Source organism: Paramisgurnus dabryanus, chromosome 8 (genome assembly GCF_030506205.2).
Source record: "Paramisgurnus dabryanus chromosome 8, PD_genome_1.1, whole genome shotgun sequence".
NCBI classification, from domain to species: Eukaryota; Metazoa; Chordata; class Actinopteri; order Cypriniformes; family Cobitidae; genus Paramisgurnus; species Paramisgurnus dabryanus.
Window position 1 is genome coordinate 730,469 of NC_133344.1, and position 21,947 is coordinate 752,415.

The following is a 21,947-nucleotide window of genomic DNA, read 5'->3' on the forward strand; positions in this document are numbered from 1 at the left end:
GTGCATAACTAGGTGTCGGCCTATCAAACAAACCCCATTAACAAACATCATATATAATGTGTAAGAAGAGTAAGATCACAGTATTAAATCCTGGAGTGAACAAACTCAACATCACAGTTAGTAAACAGACTCAGACATTGGATTGAATTCTTATTGTGTTGATCTGACAAAGCATCAAGTGTTGTTCATGTACACTTCATATTTTCTGTTTGTTGGGCTTAAAGGATACACAGCCTATAACAGCAGCAGATCAATTTACATTTATTTCTAATATTTATATTCTAGGATTTAAATGACACTGCATGAGTTTACTTTAAACATTTATTTAAATGAGCTCTACTCACCATACTGTCTCTAGTTTATAATGTGGATCATCTTTTAGATCAGAGATCAGCTTCACTCCTGAACCTGTGAGATAATTCCAGTTCAGATTCAGTTCTCTCAGGTGTGATGGGTTTGATCTCAGAGCTGAAGTCAGAGCAACACAACCTTCATCTGTGATACCACAACTCCACAACCTGTAGAGAACAGAGACTTTATGTGAATTATACAAAACTACAAAGTTTGACACAAATCTGTAACCTCCATCTCTTCATGTAATGTTCCTCTTTCAATCCCTCAGTAACTGAGGCACTGTGTGTTTAAATGTCAAATAAATCCATCACACAGCTGACTATTAGTGTTAGATGTCCTAAACCACATGAACATTTCTTCATAAATCTGTATTGAGTTCATGACTCACACTTGTAATTCTCATCAGGTATTTGATGTAAAAATCTTCCTCTATTACAGGAGGAATATCAGCTGGAGATAACATAACTCTGATCTTACATTTAAAGATGTTACAGTGTTTAAAGATCAATTTCACTCATCTATAAAAACATTATTAATGTGTGTGTCAGTGTCAATGATGGATCAATGTTTTTAATCATCTTTATAAAAACAACACAATGAGTAGAAAACCTCTTCATACACAATAATATCAGCAAAGATTTCATCAAAGAAACACCAAACTACATTTTCTGACATTTTAACAGAGGAGTTTTGTTGCACGTTGTGAAGGAAATTGAAATGAATCATAACTAATTATAACTAACATGTCTTTTCCTTACAGGTTTAAACATTTGCACTGTATGCTTTTGACAACAAAATGTGTTGAAATAGAGGAAGTATGTGTGGTTAAATGATTTCAATTTAAACCCCATGACTTGTTAAAGCTGAGGTCATCAAGAAAGTTAAATTTGGTTTTGTCTGCATGGTAACAGAGAGGAGTTTCTGAATTGCAGATATGAAGAATAAATCATATTAGAGATAAATGATGTGACTTTGTCATGTATCTATCTTATATAAACTCTTGTATTCTTTCTGATGATGAGGATTCAGCCGTGATTAAATCATATTCAAAGACATTGACTGGAGTCTGTCAGGTTGAACACATGATCTTATTTCCTCAAGTGTTTGTGTTCATTAGGGTTGGGAATCGTCTGGACCCTCATGAATCGATTCAGAATCGACATATATCACTAATATATTAACCGGCATATCAATATGTAATTGTAACTAACATATTGTCTAATCATCATCATTATACACAGTGATTTTGGCAGTATTACTGTATTTATCTAATGCAGTGCACCCAGCGCCTCCGTCTGAATAACAAATGATGTTCATATTTTTACAGAAGTATATTCATCTTCTTATCTATATCTAAAAATTTAGCCGCAGGTTTTGGAAACGCTATTAGCACATCAGATGAGTCTGTAAATGAAAGGCGCTGTTTCTTCCTGACGCTCACTGAACAGAGAAAAGGCAGAGGAAGATCATCTCAACATGTATTTAGTTTTCTTGCAGTTTATAATGAGTCAAATAGGGTTAGATGTATTTGTTTTTTCTTTCTCTACTACTCGTGTAAGCTCCGCTGTGGGTGCTCGTGTGGTCGCGCTCTCAAGCTGTCCGTGTGCAGCCCTCCTGCAGTTGAGTTCTGCCTTTTGGTTCTGATAACGTCACGTTATTATTTTGTAAAATAACTTTTAAGAATCAATTCTTGACATTTGTGAATTGATTCAGAATCGTCCACATCATGATGCATCAAAGAATCAATCGGGGACTCTTCGGTGTTTGTCTTCTGTGGACACCCGGTGAGGATAAATGTCTTGTGTGTGTTGTCTACACGGTTATGTAACTTAAGTCAGTCAGGTGTGTAGGGGAAATCTAACAACACAACATCATAATTATTCATGAGACTGCTGATGTATCTGCATAAAATATGTTTGCAATGGATACAGGACTATTTATGCAGTTGACTTTATTTGGTATCAGAACTAATGAATCAAAAATGGCACCGGTGTTTGTTCCCCATCGAAGTCTGTTGCCTCTATGTTTACAGCGTTTACATTTATAATTTATTTAGAAAGATTAAAGATTTCAATTTGTTATACTAAAAAGCAATAATATCATGTATTCTATTATACAATTTTTTAAATATTTCATATTTGACAGTTTTATGCCTTTTAACATATAGCTCTTTTTCTCTACTGTTTGTTTTCTTCTTCTTCTACCTTTATTTCTTAACGGCATTCCAGCATCTACGGCTATATTCATGGCGAGAACCAGGTAATCCATACACAAGTTTATTCAGACAAGTTGATTTATACACAAGTTGGGGGAGGGACAATTTGGTATCTCCAATTTGCCTAACTTGTGTGTTTTTGGCAAGTGGAAACCGAAGTGCCCGGAGTAAACCCACGCTGACACAGGGAGAACATGCAGAAACTCCACACAGAAAGGCCACCTGCCCTAACCAGGGCTCGAACCGGGAACCTTCTTGCTGTGAGGCAACAGTGCGAGCCACTGTGCCGCCCCTACTGTTTGTTTTAAAACGGTTATGTTTCCATACATGATAAATATATATTATACATATAATATGATTCATACTGTAAAAATAATTGACTTACAATCAAAAACAGTCAAGATACATTACATAAATGCACACATATACATCTCAGTAGCCATTAAAACTTTCAATGTATATAAAGAATAAACGTATATTGTGATAAAAACGCTATAAAAACACTACACTAAAGGGAAACATAGGGAACAGACTTCCACACAACACCGGTAACTCCGAAACAATTTTTTTTATTCGGCAACCCTTAAAGGACAAGTTCGGTATTTTAGACTTAAAGCCCTGTTTTCAGATTGTTTATGGTCAAATAGAATGGTTTGACTGAAATTTCGACATTTTCGGCTGCCCTGAGAATTTTCGCTTGTTTGTGTTTCAGCTCAGACCTCTACAATGGCTTTATAGGTGCACTGGAACAATCCTTCCTAAAATGCATTAAACTTTCGTTTACAAAGACGAGAAACTCACCGAGTGGTCAGGGGTGTTCACTGATATGCTCACACAAAAATCGCGTTAAAAGATGCTTTCCAACAGCTGTTTTAGCATTCGTTGTTAACTTGTGGACCTATTTCCCCAAACGCCTCACACCCGTACATTCTTCCGCTTAGAGCTTGAATAATAAATACTCCAGCCCAGGAGGTGGCGCTAATCCGCCTTTGCCAATTGCAAGAATAGAAACAAAGTTCCCGGCGCGGAGTAATACCGTACCTCACAGGACGTCTAATACAGTCAATGGAGTTGGTAAAAACTACGATAAAACCTGTTGGAATGCGTCTTTTGGAGCGATTTTTGTGTGAGCATACCAGTGAACACCCCTGACCACTCGGTGAGTTTCACGTCTTTGTAAACGAAAGTTTAATGCATTTTAGGAAGGATTGTTCCAGTGCACCTATAAAGCCATTGTAGAGGTCTGAGCTGAAACACAAACACGCGAAAATTCTCAGGGCAGCCGAAAATGTCGAAATTTCAGTCAAAACCATTCTATTTGACCATAAACAATCTGAAAACAGGGCTTTAAGTCTAAAATACCGAACTTGTCCTTTAAACCTTTTGACATTTTGCCTGACGTGGCTAAAAAAAAAAAAATTACCTCCCAAGACAACTCATTATGGAGATGCTGGATCTTCTCAGATCATATTCTCTATCTAACTAGGTTGCTTTTTATTGAAAACATTAATGGTAAACAATACCGCATTAAACAGAAGTAACTGCAGCTGCTTGCCAATCAATTCTGATTGTTAAGTACCTTACCATTAGTATAAAAGTGTATTACATCATTTTTAAAAGTCGTTAAACCCATGTCAAGAAGTGGCACAACGGGATAAGGAGGGTGGATGATTAGCGAGGGATACCCGCTTCGTCTATATTACTGACAATTTCATAACTTAATTATTAGTCTATTTTACGGATAACTTAAACTATGTTAAAATAAATGTTGCTGGAATAGTTTGAGTAATGTTCCATTTGTATATAACGTGTTGTCTTTCTTAACATTGTAATGCACCTTCGCGTGAAGTGGAAAATCGATCCCTGAGCGATCAATCGCAAATAATTCAGCACCTTCACTTGGGACAGTGACATTGTACGCCGTTCTTTGAGGCAGCGTGTTAAGAAGCTTCCTAAGAGACACTTCAGGGAACACACTTAGGAACACAAACAACTTTGGTAAGATATATCTTTTTGAGTCTTCTTAGCGCGCTAAGAGTGAACGTTATTGGGGAACCGGGCCCAGATACTTTAGAGTTTAGTGTGTTTATTATTCATACAGTTTATGTTGAGAGATGATCTTACCACAGTTTCTCCAGTTTACAGTCAGGATTCTTCAGTACATCAGAGATCAGCTTCACTCCTGAATCTCTTAGTTTATTAAAAGACAGATTCAGTTCTCTCAGGTGTGATGGGTTTGATATCAGAGCTGAAGTCAGAGCAACACAACCTTCATCTGTGATATTACACTTATACAAGCTGTAGAGAACAGAGACACACAGTTTGTTCACACACAGATCAAATCTACAGTGAGTTGAATTTGTTTCTCTTCCTGTCATCATTTAGTGTTTATGGACATTTTCATTTTAGTTTCATTTATGTGTGTTTGTGTTTTACTGAAACACATCAGTGAGATTTACAAGGAAATGAACTTCATCAGTTTATGTTTATATTAACAGTGTGATTTATTTTTTATACAGTAATAAAATCAGATTTCTCTCATCAGACATCACTAAATGTTCTCTTATATTTTTATTTCTGAATGATTTTGTTTTTTACTTTTTTTCTCATCATAACTCAATTTTAATGTTTTATGTTTGTGATTTTCAGTAAGAGTTAAAGTGTTGTGATGAATGTTGAATAAAATCAGCTTCAGTGTTCAAATACATTACTGAGATTAAATTAAAATTCACTATTCAACATTTAAAGTGGATCAAAACTTTTTATAAATGTTGTCTTTGAATTTTGAACAATACTTGTCTGAGGACATCTTAGGGTGTTTTCCGACCTGAGTCTATGTTTCAGAACCTGCTTCTTTTTCTCTTTGGTTCAGTTTGTTTAGTCATATGTGAACACGGCAGGAGCGGACTGCTATAGTTTATGGTCACAGCAGACACAACTACCAGATGAAGATCAATAAAACACTCACAGGAGGTTCACAACAAGATTACAATTTGCCCGGGATATGTTGTGCTGTTGGCGGCAGGGGTGCCGCTAGCAATTTAGGGCCCTATGAAAGAATATGAGGTCGGGCCCCCACCATACCCATTTTGCACCAAACATAAAATCCAACCTACTGTAGCTATTCAAAATCTTTGTCTGTAATTTAATAATACAGAACTATTTCTTTTGCTATTGTTTTGACCACAATTAACAGTATTTATAGATACTTACAATGTCTGCAGCTAAGATAATTTATTGTGCAATGTAAATGTAATTGAAAAATACAGTACATTAATCAAATAATCAGAGAAAATGCAACATTATTAAACATAGATTAAAGATAATTGTGACCATGCCTGTGAAAACCCAGCTGAAGTATTTCTTTGTGATTTACTGTTTTCCACATAAAATCATCCCACATAATGTAAAGAACATTTTGTGAAAATATGAACTTGATATCTTTAATATTGACTGAGTAATGTCATGTCAGCGATTGAAATCATAGTGAAATTAATGCTTGAAATTAAACTGTGATGCTTTTATCTCATAAAAAGATTTGAGGCTTTAGTCTGATTTTCAGAGACCGTCTCAGTGACATACTGTATACTTGAGCTGTTACACACACCAATAACATTGTAACATTTAAAAAATGGCGAACAACAACAATGCATCTTTTCTATACAGTTACCTTATGCCTCAAATAAGACTGGGTCAACAATGCTTGACCAAAGCTTGTATTATAATTATTAGCATTATTTATAAGGTGAAGAACAGGTTTCACACACCAGCAGCTACACTAAAGCAAAAATAACGACAGATCATTAATGTTAACTTGAGAAAACAGCTTTACTCTTAACGTAAATGATTCTTCAGACTGTTTATTAATCAGCAGGACTCTAAAATGAAATGAAGGACAACTGTAGATAAACGTCTCCATCTCTCTAACAAACTACAACAACTAGCAGATTACGACAGATTGATTTCTTAAAGATGTTGCAAGGTGAGAAGCTTTAATATACATAACTGGACTAGTTTAGCCTTTGTTGCATTTCTGTTTTATCACAATCAACTCGATTCTCGACTGCTTAAAAATACTTCCTTGGCATATTGCGTTACAAAACATTGTAGTGTGTAACCGATAGCATTTCTAGTTTATGTTAATTAGGTTATACGGGCTACGTTAATTAAAACAGCTTATAAGGGCTGACTTTGCGTTAGAATCATAACACAAAACAGGGAACGTAAATCACTTTGTGTTTTTTTAAACTGAGGTGAACAGAGTGAAGACTTTACAGTGGAAAGAAAACTACATTGTATTGATCCAGCGTCACATTGTGTAAACTGCATTTATAGTAAGGAAGTGCACATATGCAGATATCATAGAAATTAGCATTAAATACACACACCTTGTTCTCTTCTGAAGTTCACTCCGCACTGTGAGACTGTGGATTAAAGAAGGTGCTAAAACACAGAGTAAAGACGGGGCGGAGCTAAGAGGGCTTAGCTTAAGGGGATTATGTGTGCGGCACAGTCCTTGGTTGAGGCCCCAAAAATTTCATGGGCCCTTAGAATCATATCAACCCCCCCTCCCCCCTTACGGCGCCTCTGTTTTTTTCTCTGGTGCCGAGCAGTCTGTTAGCAGCACTAAAGATGATGTAAATTTATGCTCTGTTGAGTAATCAATTACTGACGGAGACACCACTGATCAAATAAACAGAAGTGCACCTGATGAGCCGAAGCATCCAGAAACAATCGACCAACAGCTAGACTTAAACTCCTACACCCAGACTGAGGTGGATGATGAAACGAACAATCGACGGTTTGCTGTTCCTGGTGATCTGGTCTTGTGGGGGTTCATCACAGAAAAAGTGAAGGAAGAGTTTACAACCAGGGGCTACAGTCTATCAGAATCAGGCTGCCACATATCCAGCATCTGTACAAGATTGTGGAATGGGGGAAGAACACGTTCTCTTATAAATTAATTATTACAGTCTTGTCTCCAAAACAACTAAATTGTTCCTAAGGAATGGCTACTGTACTCCCCGTCAACTGGATTGGTTTATTGCTATTCATGCAAACTTTTCTCCTCACAAAATCATACATTTATTACAGGCTTCTGTGACTGGAAACATCCTGAGAGGATATCCGACCAGGAAAAGAGTGCAGATCACCAACGTAACATGCTTGCTTTAATAAACAGAGCAAAACAAATATCGAGGCCAAGACCAGACCTCTCCCATGTTGATCAGTTGACATTTATTTTTAGATTTGTTAATGCTGAGGGAAGAGAAGTTAAAAAGATTCCTTTGATTTGAGCCCATCCATAGCCACACAGGTGAAGCCTTGCTGAGTGTCTACTAAAAATGGTGCGAGACTTGGGGTTGGACTTGTCAAATTGTCAACTACAATGCTATTAGAAAAACGCTTGCAAAAATTGCTGCATATTGCAATGAAAAAGCAGACACAAGACGTGATGCTGCCGCACTCGCTGGTAAGATAAATAATCTGGAAATGATGATAATGACTACACTGTGGAACCGGGTGCTAAAAAGATTTAAGGCAACAAGCATTCATCTGCAAAAAGGCGTCATGGACTTATCCACTGCTGTTGAACTATTGCAGTCATTACACTTTTATGTTGACACTACTTGAGCAGTTTGCTGAGGTAGATGAATCTGCTCGTGCTCTCAGTGTTACTCAGACTTATCAATATGACGTTTGCCACAAACGAAAGAGAAAGCGGTTTGTGGATGAGTCATCTGACGAAGATGAAGTATTATTTACTGATGTAAGTCAGAGATTTATGGTCGAGGCATATTATGTAATTTTGGACAGACTAAAATAATGCCTGGCCAAACGTATTGATGCTTACAAAAAGGTCTATGATCTTTTTGGTGTTTTCTTTTTCAAGGACTGTACAGAAAGTGAAATGTGCATAAGGGCTGATAAACTGTCATCACTTATCCAGAGGACTTAGATAAAACTTTGACTGATGAACTGATTCAGTTCAGACATTTTAGTAAAGACAAGACCTCACCTGCAGAGCTGCTGTAAATTGTTGATCAGAATGAACTAAAGACAACATTTGCTAATGTTTTTGTTGCACTTATACTGTATGTCAGTATCTAACTGTGAAAAATTAACGTCTTTCTGCACTTTCCCTGCTTGTCATTGAATCTGAACTGGTTAGGGACATAGATTTTGAAGACATCATTTGCCAGTTTGTTTGGTCAAAATCCAGAAAAGTGCAATTGTAAATAGTTTGAGAATTTGTGCATAATATCACTGCAATTGTTTTGTTTGTGTTGTTCAGTACATCAATGTATCATTACACCAATGAGTAGTTGCACATTAACTACAGATGTTGTTATATGTCAGATTAAAGAGTTGTTTTTTGTGTTTAATTTTACAAAAGTGACATGTTTATATTGATAGTTTCCTTGTGAAATGTAATAATTGCTAATTCTTACAAAATCTTATGAATTATTAAGTGGATTCTTGCATGATCATTTGTGAGGTGGGTCGGGGGCACCACAAGGTCTTAATACACCACTGCTTATTTTAAGAACTACAAAACAATACATTGTAATATATTTTGATATTGCTTCACCAGATCCTTGCATATGAGACAGCAGGTGCGCCAAGCAGGTTTCACGAGGACTTTTCATGTGTGTATCGTAATGAAAATAATGCATTATATCTTACCATTAAACCTCATAAATATAGTAGAGATAATGGTTTTATGTGTACTCAGAAGATGTGATTCACTGTTAACTGTGGGGTGCAGGGCTGTTATGGTAACAGGATACAGCGTGCTATGAGAGGGATTAATTATTCACATTAGTAAATTAAAGCCAAAAATATTCACCAAATTGTCTATTTATAATGACAGATATTATATTTTATTTATTTTATCAGACATTTTTAATTCCTGGAAATATTTAATACAGAATATGACAAATAATGCAGAATTCCAAAAATTCAACATTTTGTTGATTTTGCGCTCTTCTGCAATTGCGAACAACTGTAGGAACTGACTAACAGCCGACATCTAACTCCAGATTGTAAAATCAGTATTTTGTTTCTGGCAAGTCCTCAGTTAAACTAATAAATGTGACCATTTAGTGCATTAGATGTGTGTTCACTGCCAAGACGGACACAAATATGGTGGCGGTCATGGCAGAAGTGACGTCTTTGGTACCCATGAATTGCTTAATTAACCATGAACATACCTGATAGCTTTTTGTAGATGACCAAAGTGCATCTGTTCCTATTAAAAACAGATTTTAATAGCTCTTCTCCACATATGTTCATGGTAAGAATGTTGTCCCACCCAAGTTTTGATTCCTACTTAAACAAATGAAGTAATATAACCACACTTACAAAAAAGCCACACAATAATCCACTATTTAGAAGTTCAGCTGCCGCCAGCTGATAAAGTTTGGCTGAGCCGGCTAGAATTATTTGCATCAAATAATAATTTTATCACATAGAGACATACACACACAAAATATATAAACCAATACACGAGATCTATTTTCCGACTGGTTTCATAACAGCACAGTCTTGTGCTCACTCGTTGCTACGATACACAGAGGCCGTTTCTCAATCCAAAGGTTACAGTCTGCGGAGGTCGCATATGCAGGCTGCATACGTCATCAAGCCTGGTTTATTTAAGTTAACTGAGCATTACATTCGCAAGCCATACGCATATTACAACAATTTACGATTAACTAAGAATAAACTTTATAATTGTTAATATTTTGAAATAAGACAGTCTTGATGACGTATGCAGCGTAAAAATGCGACCTCCGGAGGCTGCAGTCTTCAGATTGAGAAACGGCCAAAGACTCACAATTAAAATTGCTACAGAAGAAGCGATGCATTTTTTTCTCGCACTGATCTAAATGGCGGAAAGAAGCAAGCAAGGTCATTTTGATCTCACTTCTCACATACTTTCCTAATTCCTAGCTAGGGCTGCACGATTTGGGTAATTTTTCCCATTGCGGTTATTGATGCTAATATTGCGATGTCCAATTGCGATTATAATAAATGGTATCATGAGTCAACTTGATGGGTTTTAAGGAAAATCCACACACAGTTTAGTGATAATGCTAAAATGTGTATTTGTAAAACTAGAAATGTTTTCGTATTTCCACGTGATGTAGTAACTGCTCAGTGTCAGTAATCCTAAATCCAAAATACTGCCATACAACAGACGTAGAGTTTTTTTTTAGCTACCAGATCACTGTCAACCTCCTCTGCATCCATCTTCGCTCTGGTATTTCCGCGCTGCGCACACACAAGTGACAACGCACACCACACACGTGCATGCCACACGTGCACTGCCTTTTTTGTTTGTTTTTCTTTCTTTTTTTAAAAAGCAAGGAAAATCATCAAACTGTTATCAGAAAGTTTGTGTTAACAAGTCCACACATTTATTTATTTAATATAATTGCAACATTTTGCTGTCATATAATTGCACAGGCTGACATCGCGATTGCGATGCGATTAATTGTGCAGCACTAATTCCTACTTACTTTTTTTTAAACTTAGACCTACCCAGACTTTTGTTAAATCTTCAGGGCACGGTTGCACAAACCTGAATCAAAGATTGATGTTATGAACCAAATATTCTGGAACGGAGAGATTTATAGCACTGAATGTGATATAACTGCAGTAACAAACCATCGTTTCCACATTTGCTAATTCACGACGCATGCTTCAGTGCAGGGGCGGATCTACTGGGGTGGCACGGGGTGGCAGTTGCCACCCTAAATAAAAGCATTGCCACCCCATATGCCACCCCAGCGCTTGTATCCTAATATATATAATATATACCCGAGAAGGCTCTTTTAACCAGAAAGGCAATGTAGTTTTTCTCTGCGTGTGTTTAGGGGTGGGAGACACATATCTGACGATGATTGGTGTGTGTGTCTTAGAGGGGGTGGGACAATGATGATGATTGGCTTAATTTCCATCGTTAGCCAACCAGAGGCAGCAGAGTTCATACACAAGCAGCACGAACAGTCAGTCCGAGCAGAAAGTCTTTTACAGTGTAAAAAAAGTCCGCGCAGTCTTGCCAACTTGCCAAACTTTTTAGACCCCTTTAGCGACTTTATTAAAAAAGCGACTAGGACAAATCTAGCGATCTTTTCTGGCGTTGTTGGAGACTTTTGTAAACTACCGTGAAAGGATGCATCGCCCCATCCAAGGCACTCACACGCAGCACGGTTCTCGCGCTGCAGTCCATCCCTTCCGAGTCGCACAAACCGCAACAACAGATCGATGGGAAGTACAACGATCTCAAAACAAAGGTAGCGGACGCAAACACAAAGTATAAAAAGCACAAAGTTACTTTTCCATCGTTGAGGTGAAAGGCAAGAATGATTATGGACGTGCAACTTATGCCTATGAAGAAAGAGTCTCTTCACGTGACGTCTTTAGAAAGAAATTCTGATCTAATAAAGCACCTCACATCATCACATGCTGCCAAAACATTAGTGGTTTCTCTTTAGTGTCTTAAAGTGATTAAGTTGAGCATCACATCAGCAAATCAGAGTACTGAATACGGTCATATTTTACAGATAAATGTTGCATCAGGATAAAAATACAAAAATTAAACTGTTGATTGCCTGAGGTAGTTGCTTGGTAGTTAAAACAACTGAACTGCAGGTTTGTGTAAGCAGTAAATATCTTTTAAGCAGTTATTTCTAGAGTTAGCCCGTCATGTCTTAGCTACTGCAGCAATCAAAATATTCCATACGTGCATATGAAATCGCTCGTTATGATATAGTCTGATGTTTTTATTTGTCTTCATTAAGGAGACAAAACTAATCAGTGTTGTGTATGTTTAGAAAGCTTGAAAGACAAAACTCAATGCTGCATTTTCCAGGATACTATGAAAAGAAAGGCTGATAACCATTCTTTTTACCAAAAATAATAGAAAAATCAAATACTATGGGAGTGGAAGGGAAAAAATAAAACAGAAAAATATGTTGTGGAAGGGAAAGGAATAGATGAAGTCATGAAAGAAAGAAACATATGGATGGCAAAGAGCTAAAAAGAAGTGAAAGACATAAATCCATCATCAAGAAGTGAGTGAAAGGATTAAAGAGGAGGGTTATGAGATGTGTGCCTTTCAAATATGTTTAACATTAAGATAAACTAGGCAAACCTATTTTATTTATATAACAGTCTTTATACCATTTCGTTCAACTTTGCCCATCATGGTTACAGTCAGTGTTTTTAGATATTGGTAAGCGGTATGTATTAACTTAGTATTAAGACAAAGGGTGCTACAGTAGAGATGCTAAAGGTAGCTGCTTGGGTACTTATAGGAACATTTGTTGTTGCGTTTTTTATGTTATAAAAATTTGAGGTCCAGTGTATACACCGTATATAGTATATACAGTATATAATTTCTTGTATCCACGACAACCATGCAAGGACGCTTACTTCATTGCCACCCCTCGTAGTTCTCATGCCACCCTCTTGCCACCCCATAAAAAAAATTCTAGATCCGCCCCTGCTTCAGTGTACATTGAAGTGAAATGTGCAAAACTTTGTCCAAAATAATACTGATAACAGTGTGTGTTTATATTACAGTTTTTCTCAGTCTCATTTTCTCATTACCTGGAAAGATTGAGATCTAGTTAATCAGTATAACATATACATCTGTAGACATGTAGTGGCAGCTTCAGTCATTTGCAGCTATGAAAAGTTTGGCCGCTGCAGTCATTTAGGTTTTGGCTGAGCCGGCTAGCCAGCCAATAACTTCATCAGCCAGCCATTATTCTCAAAACAAATGGCTTCGGGCTCTAATCCTGACAATTTAAGCAGAATCACAGAAAATAAACAGAGGCACTCTGAGCAATTAAAGGAAAGTTTAAACACACATGACTTGTATTAACAAAGTCTGCTTCATTTGGAAATATTGCCTTGTGTATGCGAACTGACACTGCATGAAAAGTGGAATTTTCGTCAGAATGTGGCAATGTAGATTGGCGTGAAACTCCAAGTTTACGACTGCGCATGACAATTTGCAAGCAACATCGAAAACTGTCAGAAATGGTCAGAAATTGACTTGGGCCTTGCTTGGAAGTTGTCCCCCCTTCCCCTAATTCTAGGGGAGGCTTTAACATGTAAATGAACATGCTGTGAGCTATACAAATGCAAATCAGGGTAGCAGCTGGGGGAGTTTTACTCAGGTGACATTCTGAGAGGTTTTAAACTTTGATTTTAAGAAAATCTCTTGTATCAGTATAGCCAAATTACAGACTCTTAAATTTTAGCTTGAATTAATTCATTTTTAAAGTATGCTACACTGTTAACCCAAATATTGTCTTAATTATATAAACATCACTTAATATTTTGAGTTTTGGACATGTACATTTAACTTTTAAGCGTATAAAATGAATTAAACTAAAACATTCAAGTGAATGAACTTTATCAGTATATGTTGTAAGGAATACCCAGTATCCTTTGTCCCTGAATATAATGATTATTTTAGCTTTTTTACAGAATTAAGAAATAATAAGAACTTTAACTACTTAAATATTTTTTTAAATGTCATAGAGGTTTATGCTCTTATATTATTCATGTTGTTTAGTTTTAAATGATAAATTACCATTTTTGTAACTGAAAGTCACCGTTCAGGTGATCAGTGTTTATTGACACAAACAGCACATTGTATTGTATTTTTCTCCACAGTACTGACAATTGTTGTCAAAAACGCAGTTTTGTGTGTGTTTCAGGGGAAAATCAAGTTTTATGACTGACTTAGTCATGAGTTTTGTGTTACAATACCATTTATAACACTAAGAGAATTATAAATATTAAATTTTAAGAATTATAAAAAATATTATAAAAATAGAAAATCTTTAAACTAAGTTAACTAAGCAGAGATGTTGGACAGAGTAATTCAAAATTAACTTAAAATTAAGTTTAATGCACTTTCTGAATAATATTGTAATTATTAGAAATTTTAAGTTAAATATACTTGTTTTAGTTCACATTACTTATTTTTTTTAGGGCAACCAAGTTTGTTCCAATTTTATTATACGGGCTAGTACAAAGTATATTTAAGTTCAATGTTCATAATTTCTCAAAATATCTTTTGTGTTCATCAGAAAAAAGAAATTCATACAGGTTTAGAACAACATGAGGATGAGTAAATGATGACAGAATTTTCAATTTAAAGTGAACTATCCCTTTAAGTAGATTCAATTGGTCCAGGCTAACAGTGTAGATTAATTACTCTGCATGTCATTACCAATAACCACTATTAGGTAAAAAAAAGATACACAAAACAATTTATTTCAACAATTTTAATAGTTATAATCAGGCGCAATTTGTACATTCTATTTGTACAACATCAAACAACATGTCAAAAACAACAAAATGTCTGTCCAGATGGGGATGAAGGACGGAAACTTGTGCAATTACATCACAGTTAAAATACTGTGCATAGTGGCATGACTACAGTGACCTTTTCTTTGGTCTTGCTTAAATGCACAGTGGATGTGTGAACCACACATCTCCCAACAATGTGCTCAACAGGCAGAAATGATGCTGGGTATGACAAGACTGTTCCCTGACGCGCCCAAACTTCTATTGGCTTTCCATAAAAATGTCTGTCCGGATGGGGATGAAGCCAGGAAACTTGTGCAATTACATGTTTTTATTGCAGTACCTTTTGAGACAACATTAACAACTATAAACTGCTTTATAATGGCTGGTCGTAGTTCGGCTAGAGGCTCAATGATGGGTTCCTCAAAACTGTTTGTGTTTCCACAACACTTAGCATATACATATGCTGACCTTTCTGCTCTAGATCCATCAATTGAGATGTGGGATGTGACCACAAGTCCTGCAAACCTTTGTACCATCCCGTCTGAGCTCATAGGTTTCAGTAAGCATGTACACTGTCATACATTTTGGACAAACCACATACTGTAAGAAGTCGTCACGAAGTATACCAGTCCATTTCCTCAAGGAGCATAAAGTCTTTGGAATGTTGCTTGAAAAGGCAGTGAGGGTATTAGCACAGAGAACATTTCCAATTATCCACATGAAATGTTTGATGCACAGAAGAAGTGATGTGATGGCATTATCAGAAATCTTGAAGGTTGATTGCCATCAGTGGTTAAATTGGCTTTTGTAGGGAGGGGGAGCCCTTATTTACGGTAAATAGTCATCATTCAAAATCGCGCTGTAAAATTACTTAATGTGTTTTACACTAAAGGGGCTCTTTTCCAGTATTAATGTGTAAGGTAAGGTTGAGTAGTTATTCAAACAAAAATAAATACTTTACAATTCACTTACAAGTTTCATCTTTAAAGCTGTGCCAGAGGTTGATCCAAACTTTAAAACCTGAACTTTAAAGTATGCTAATCTAAGAGTCTGACACCCTATATGCTTGTTGCACATGTTATTATGCACAATTGATCAAACTTTGAAAGAAGGCATAAGACTCAACCTCCTTGACTAATTCTAAGCATAAAATAACCCAAAAGATTAAATTAACAAGAAAAACCACTTACTGAATCAGCATCAATATGTCTTATAAATTAGCCATAGAGATAAGCTGGTCAGCAGTTAGTTAAACAATCACTATAGTTAGGTTGTAATTGATTTGTATAATCAAAATACATTATTTTATTAAACTACAATAAGTTCAGTGTTATCTTTGAACATATTGTAATGAGATGAGTGATATGGCTATACATACTTTAATCATTTGTTTCTAGACTTCTATTAAGTTTTCTCGACGTGTGCACCACTCTTACCTCTCTATCTCTCATCTCTACAATGTCTAATGTCATCCTGTGAGAATGCGCATTCTTGAGGATCCGAGTGAGACGCGGGGCTGTGTACCAGTGATGCGCGGGTCAGTGTATAAACAACACCGGCACCCGCCCGCAACTTGGACCGCAAAAAAGACGTCTGTGATTTTGGCCTATTCGGACGGGATAAAAAATTCTCATGCTATTCCTGAGATAGGAGCGTCTGTTTCATGCGTTTTGGCGTTGCAGAAGATCACGTGCTCTGGATATGCGTGTTTGCAGTTGATATTTTGCTTTAAATGTAAAATTATTAGCCTACAGAACATGTAATTTATTAATTTAATTTTAACAAATCAAAATAACTTATACAAATCATATAAAGTAGCCTACGTGTTTTATATAACTGTCTGCTTATAAAAAAACCAAAGCAATTAAGAAATAATGATTAATAACAATTTATTATCTTTTATTAACTAACATTACCATTCCAGAGTGAAACAGAATAAGGTTGAGTTCATACCTTATAACGTTACTGATATTACAGTGTTTAGTCTTAACAGTGTATGATATTCAGCTCGTCTTGATTTCATTATTTTATTCCGCCAAATGGAAAAAAAACCATATCTGAATGAATGGGACTCAAGACGGATTGCGTTGGCCAAAACACAAAAAGAACCGCGTTTTCAAAAGATATTGCGAGCAGACACAGACATTTGCAAAAGACCTCTGAGTTTGGCGAAAAACAGTAGGTAAATTGCTCTGGAATTTTTACAAAGGTTGCAGAGAAAAACACAGACATGGCCAATTCGGACGGGATTAAAATCACAGTGGACCTCTGAGAAGCATGATTTTCTCAGAGGTCCCCCTGTAAAACTAATCCCGTCCAAAATTACAAAGGTTTAAATGGCATCTTTATTTCAAACGACCCGACCGACCGACCGTGACCCGAATGTCATTACAAATATTTGGCCCGGCCCAATTTAACCCTGTTGCCGAAGGAGACGGAGCTGAGCTCCGGCAGGGTGTGTTGTGGACCTGAGGAGGCGGAGCTGCGCTCCGGTGAGCTCCGGCCCAATTTAACCATTGATTGCCATGACAAAAGCATCATGGCAAAAAGTTTCATCAACAAGTGTTCTGGTTTTTCACTTCTGGACTGATCACTTCCATGCTCCTCCCCATCTTGTATGTGAGGATAGGCTTCACTCGGCTCCTCAGCAAGGATTTCCCCCTCTGCATCCACAAAGTCATCCTATGGAAATGTAAAGGACATATTTAAAACACATGCAATGCACAGACTCATCACCACCATTAAACCATTAGATATTGAAAAGCCCATCGTTAATAGCTACAGTATGGTCATTTGAGATTGAAAAGCCCATCATGAATTTGGCCATTACAGATTGAAAAGCCCATCATGAATATGGACATTACAGATTGGAAAGCCCATCGTTAATATGGCCATTACAGATTGGAAAGCCCATCGTTAATATGGCCATTACAGATTGGAAAGCCCATCGTTTATATGGTCATTTGAGATTTAAAAAGAACACAATTAATATGGTCATTACTCATCAATATGGCCATTTGAGTATGAAAAGATTTGAAAACTGTAGTTTGAAAAGATCATGTGCATCTCAAACAGCTAGCTTTAGTGCAATGAACCAGTTAAGTACTTTGTGGGAACTTCATCTTAGGAATTTTTTATACTTTATAAAGTGTGTTTAATAGTTTAGTTGCTTTCATTAGTTAACTAACAGAAATTTGAGAGTGGAGATCATGTGGGTGAAACATGATAGGTTTTCCCGTTTCAGCTCTGGATTAGCATGTATTGAACTTTATACTAGTATATCCAAACGTAATTTCATGCTTACCACACAACAGGAGATGTCTTCGTCATCTTGCATTGACTCTGAATCGCTGGAGTCCAGGAAAAGATGAATGCTTTGATCATCTGCTGTTTCGTCTGAAAAACAACAACAATATATCGTTATGCATTAAAACGTGATATTCCTATTTAATTATAAATTACTATTAATATAACAACAACAGTGAAAATCAACCACATTTAACTAGGGGTCTCCAACCTTTTTGTTAGCAAGGGCTACCACAATGGATAAAACTTGCTGGAGGGCTACTTTTTGATATAGTATATTCAAAACTTTTTTGTTTAACTTGTTGATTTTATTTTACTTGTTGATATGTTTTAGTATTGTTTAAAATATTGTAACATACGTAAACCAAGCAAAGCTAATATAAAATATAGCTGCTAGCAGCGATTACCGGGGTTCAAGCCATTTAGATCACAAGACGTTTAAGGACATGGCCATATAGATATTCTGCATTGTATATTGTACACACACACGTTTATCTGAGAAAGGAGAAACAAGACTGTTAAAGAACAAGACTTAATATTGACATGGTTACACACTCATTTGGTATGTTTTTTTTATAAAAAACTAAAAATATATAATTCTTACTGCAAATGTCGTGTAAGTGCCTCCAAAATTATGTTCACGTTTCACAGCTTTCATAAAATGACATGAGTGTTAAAACTGATAACTCAGAACAATTGAAGTGGTAGTCTTTAACTAAATGTGATTTTAATATTATAACAGTAAAATCATGAAGTTAAAAGTGCAGTGTGTACATTTTAGCGGCGTCTAGTGGTGAGGTCACGAATTGCAACCAATGGCTTAGTCCACTGCTCACCCCTCGCTTTTGAAACACATAGAGAAGCTACGGTAGCCGCCACCAGACAAACATGTCATCGTCGGAGACAACTTAGTAAAAAAAATGTCCGTTAGGGGCTTCTGTAGAAAAATGGCGCCACAAAATGGTGACTTCCATGTAAGGGGACACTCGGTGTATGTAGATAAAAAGGTCTCGTTCTAAGGTAATAAACACATACCGGTTCATTATGAAAGGTCTTTATACACCCCTGATAATATAGTTTTTTATATCATTTTGCATTTCTGTCAAGAGATCCTTCTAAAATTTACACACTGCACCTTTAAATGTGAACAGATTTCTATTAATAGTAAACTTAGTTAAAGAGTAATCATCATCTGTGTTTTCTGTGAGTGCAAATGTCAGCCAGTGATTGATCCTCTTCTACCATCTAGTGGACATAACGGAAAATTGCACCTAAAAACCACAATAAGGAATTTGAGTATATTGCCTGATCTCAATAATACATTGTATGCTTTGTCATAAGCTTTAGGGGCCGTTCGTCAGAGCCGTTTTCAAAATGACTGTGTGATAGCTATACTTCTGCAAAGTTGTTTTTGTATTTGATATATATATATATATTTATACAGTGTAGAGAAAATTGTACTGCACTGGCTTTACTGTTGTTGAGTGTAAGAACTGAAACAATTTAATAAAACATAACCAGATACTATATCTGAATGGTGGATGATGTTATTAAATCGTGTCAATAACAAATATCATTTTATTTAGCAGATTCATGTTCATGTCCTTTAATCGAGTACCATGAAGGCTGTCTGTTTTAATTAGGTAAATAAAGTGAGGTATGCAAGTTATTAAACCGTATATATTTTTATGGACAAAAGGAACATATACACAAACATGCTCTGCACATTTTGTATGTTTCTCTCATCTGAAACAGTCATTTTAGTTCATAGAGATATATTCTGTAGGTCTTACTAAATGGTTGCTTGTTTAAATCTTTTAGACTATTTTTTTATTAACAAACGTAATTGTTCTTATAGAACATATATATTCTTTGACATAAATATTATGTGCAAACATACAAGTATTTCAGATGACAGCCTCTGTCATATTATAGTAGGCCTAAACATAACAAATCCAGATGTGTTGTTTATATCAAATGGAGTTAATAACAAATATGATGTCATTAAGCAAATGTCAGTCAGATTTGCTATTAAGCACTTATTTGTGTTCACACATGTGCTGTGCTAGAGTAAGTTTTCAGTAAATCATTTACATTTAAAACAACCAATTGTATCATTACATTACAATTTCATTGCAATAATTCTTTAAACAATTATTAAAAACTTTATAAGACACATCATGACATGTTTATGTCATGGAAAATAGATTAGAATACTAAAGCTACTGATAACCAAATATATATTCTCTTTATGTATGATTATTAGTTATTATTTCTAATGTTGGCCTGTTCTTTAAGGATCCACATATTTACAGCAATCTTTTTCATACCTTTAGGATTTGAAGAATTCTAAGACAACATTTGAAGCTTTATAACTTTATTGGGTTGTTTCCCACAGGTTTAAATTGATGCATGACTAGCCATTAGTTATGTATTGACATTAAAAAGTCAATTATAAGCAATCCAGTTGAGGAAGGAGGTTAAAATGTACTAGATTTTAAAAACTGTTTTTAAAAATAAGTGGATAAAAAGTAACTGAAGTTGGAAAGGTAGTATATGGAACATCATACTAGAAATGATTTTTAAGAAATTGGGTGGTTTGGAATTTTTTTTGCGATTCAATTTTGATATAAACAAGGTTCCCATAAAACTGTCAGGTTTCCATAAACAGGTTTGTTTATCTTGGATGCTCATATATAAACATAACTTTTCTCCACATAGATCTGTTATTTGGAATAACAAGAATATTCTATACAAAAACAAATCCTTATTTTATAGAAATTGGTATGATAATAATATAATATTAGTGAGGCAGTTATTTAAAGATGATGGTCACCTCTTTAATTATTGTGAAATTCCTCAATCACTATAAGATTCCAGTAACTGCTAAGGAATTTGCAGTTGTATTTGATGTCATACCTAGTGGACTTATTCAACTCTTTCAAGGTTATACATCTTATGATTGTAACACCTTACATAATGCTCAGTTATGTATTAATGGAGTAAATATTCTAGAAAAAAAATGTAATAACTTATAAGAACACTATGTAGAAATGAATATTTGCCTAGATGTAAACCATACTGGAACTCCTTATATAGTCAACTTGTATGGAAAGAGGTTTGGAGTTTATTAAATATATACTGTCTCACGAATAAGGTTAAAGAAATTATGTCACGACCGGGAACATGAGATCAGGAAGTAGGACGCATGTGCAGAGTTCGAGATGAATAAATAACATTTAATAATAACCAAGAAACAAAACACTAAAATCAAACAACAGGCAGGTAAATAAACACAGGAACACTAAAACGTAGAACACAGGAACAGACAGGGAATCAGCGACAATCATCCGGCAAGTGAACATACAACAGGCAGGGGTATATATACAAACAGACTAACGATACACAGGTGTGATGAGGCAGGTAATTAATTAACAAGAGTCCAGGTGACGACAATCGGAACAGACACAAAACATGACACGGATTCCACCGTGACAAATTACTTATAAATTGGTTCATTTAATGTATCCAGTTAAACAAGTAGTCTCCAGATTTTTAAGAGATATGGAGGTTACTTGTATTTGCAATTTGGAAGTAGAATCCATAAAACATTTATTTTATCAATGTATATTTACTCAATCTTTTTGGATTGATGTGGAATGCTTGATATTTAAACTCACAAAATAATAATTCGGTTATCTGGTAAGGATATATTTTTGTATTATAAAAGTAAATG

The 21,947-nt window shown here is 35.7% G+C and overlaps 1 protein-coding gene across 3 annotated transcripts in view; it reads right to left on the bottom strand.

Annotated features, from left to right (window-relative positions):
* LOC135770627 (NACHT, LRR and PYD domains-containing protein 3-like) overlaps nt 1–21,947 on the bottom strand; it is a 287,002-nt gene that overhangs the window by 172,414 nt on the left and 92,641 nt on the right. Inside the window, exon 10 of one of the 3 annotated variants that reach the window (XM_073815499.1) lies at nt 4,694–4,867. The exons of the other annotated variants lie outside the window; for them this stretch is intronic. Coding sequence (XP_073671600.1) covers nt 4,694–4,867 — 174 coding nt within the window. The remainder of the gene's footprint in view (nt 1–4,693; nt 4,868–21,947) is intronic. 3 annotated transcript variants of the gene reach the window in all.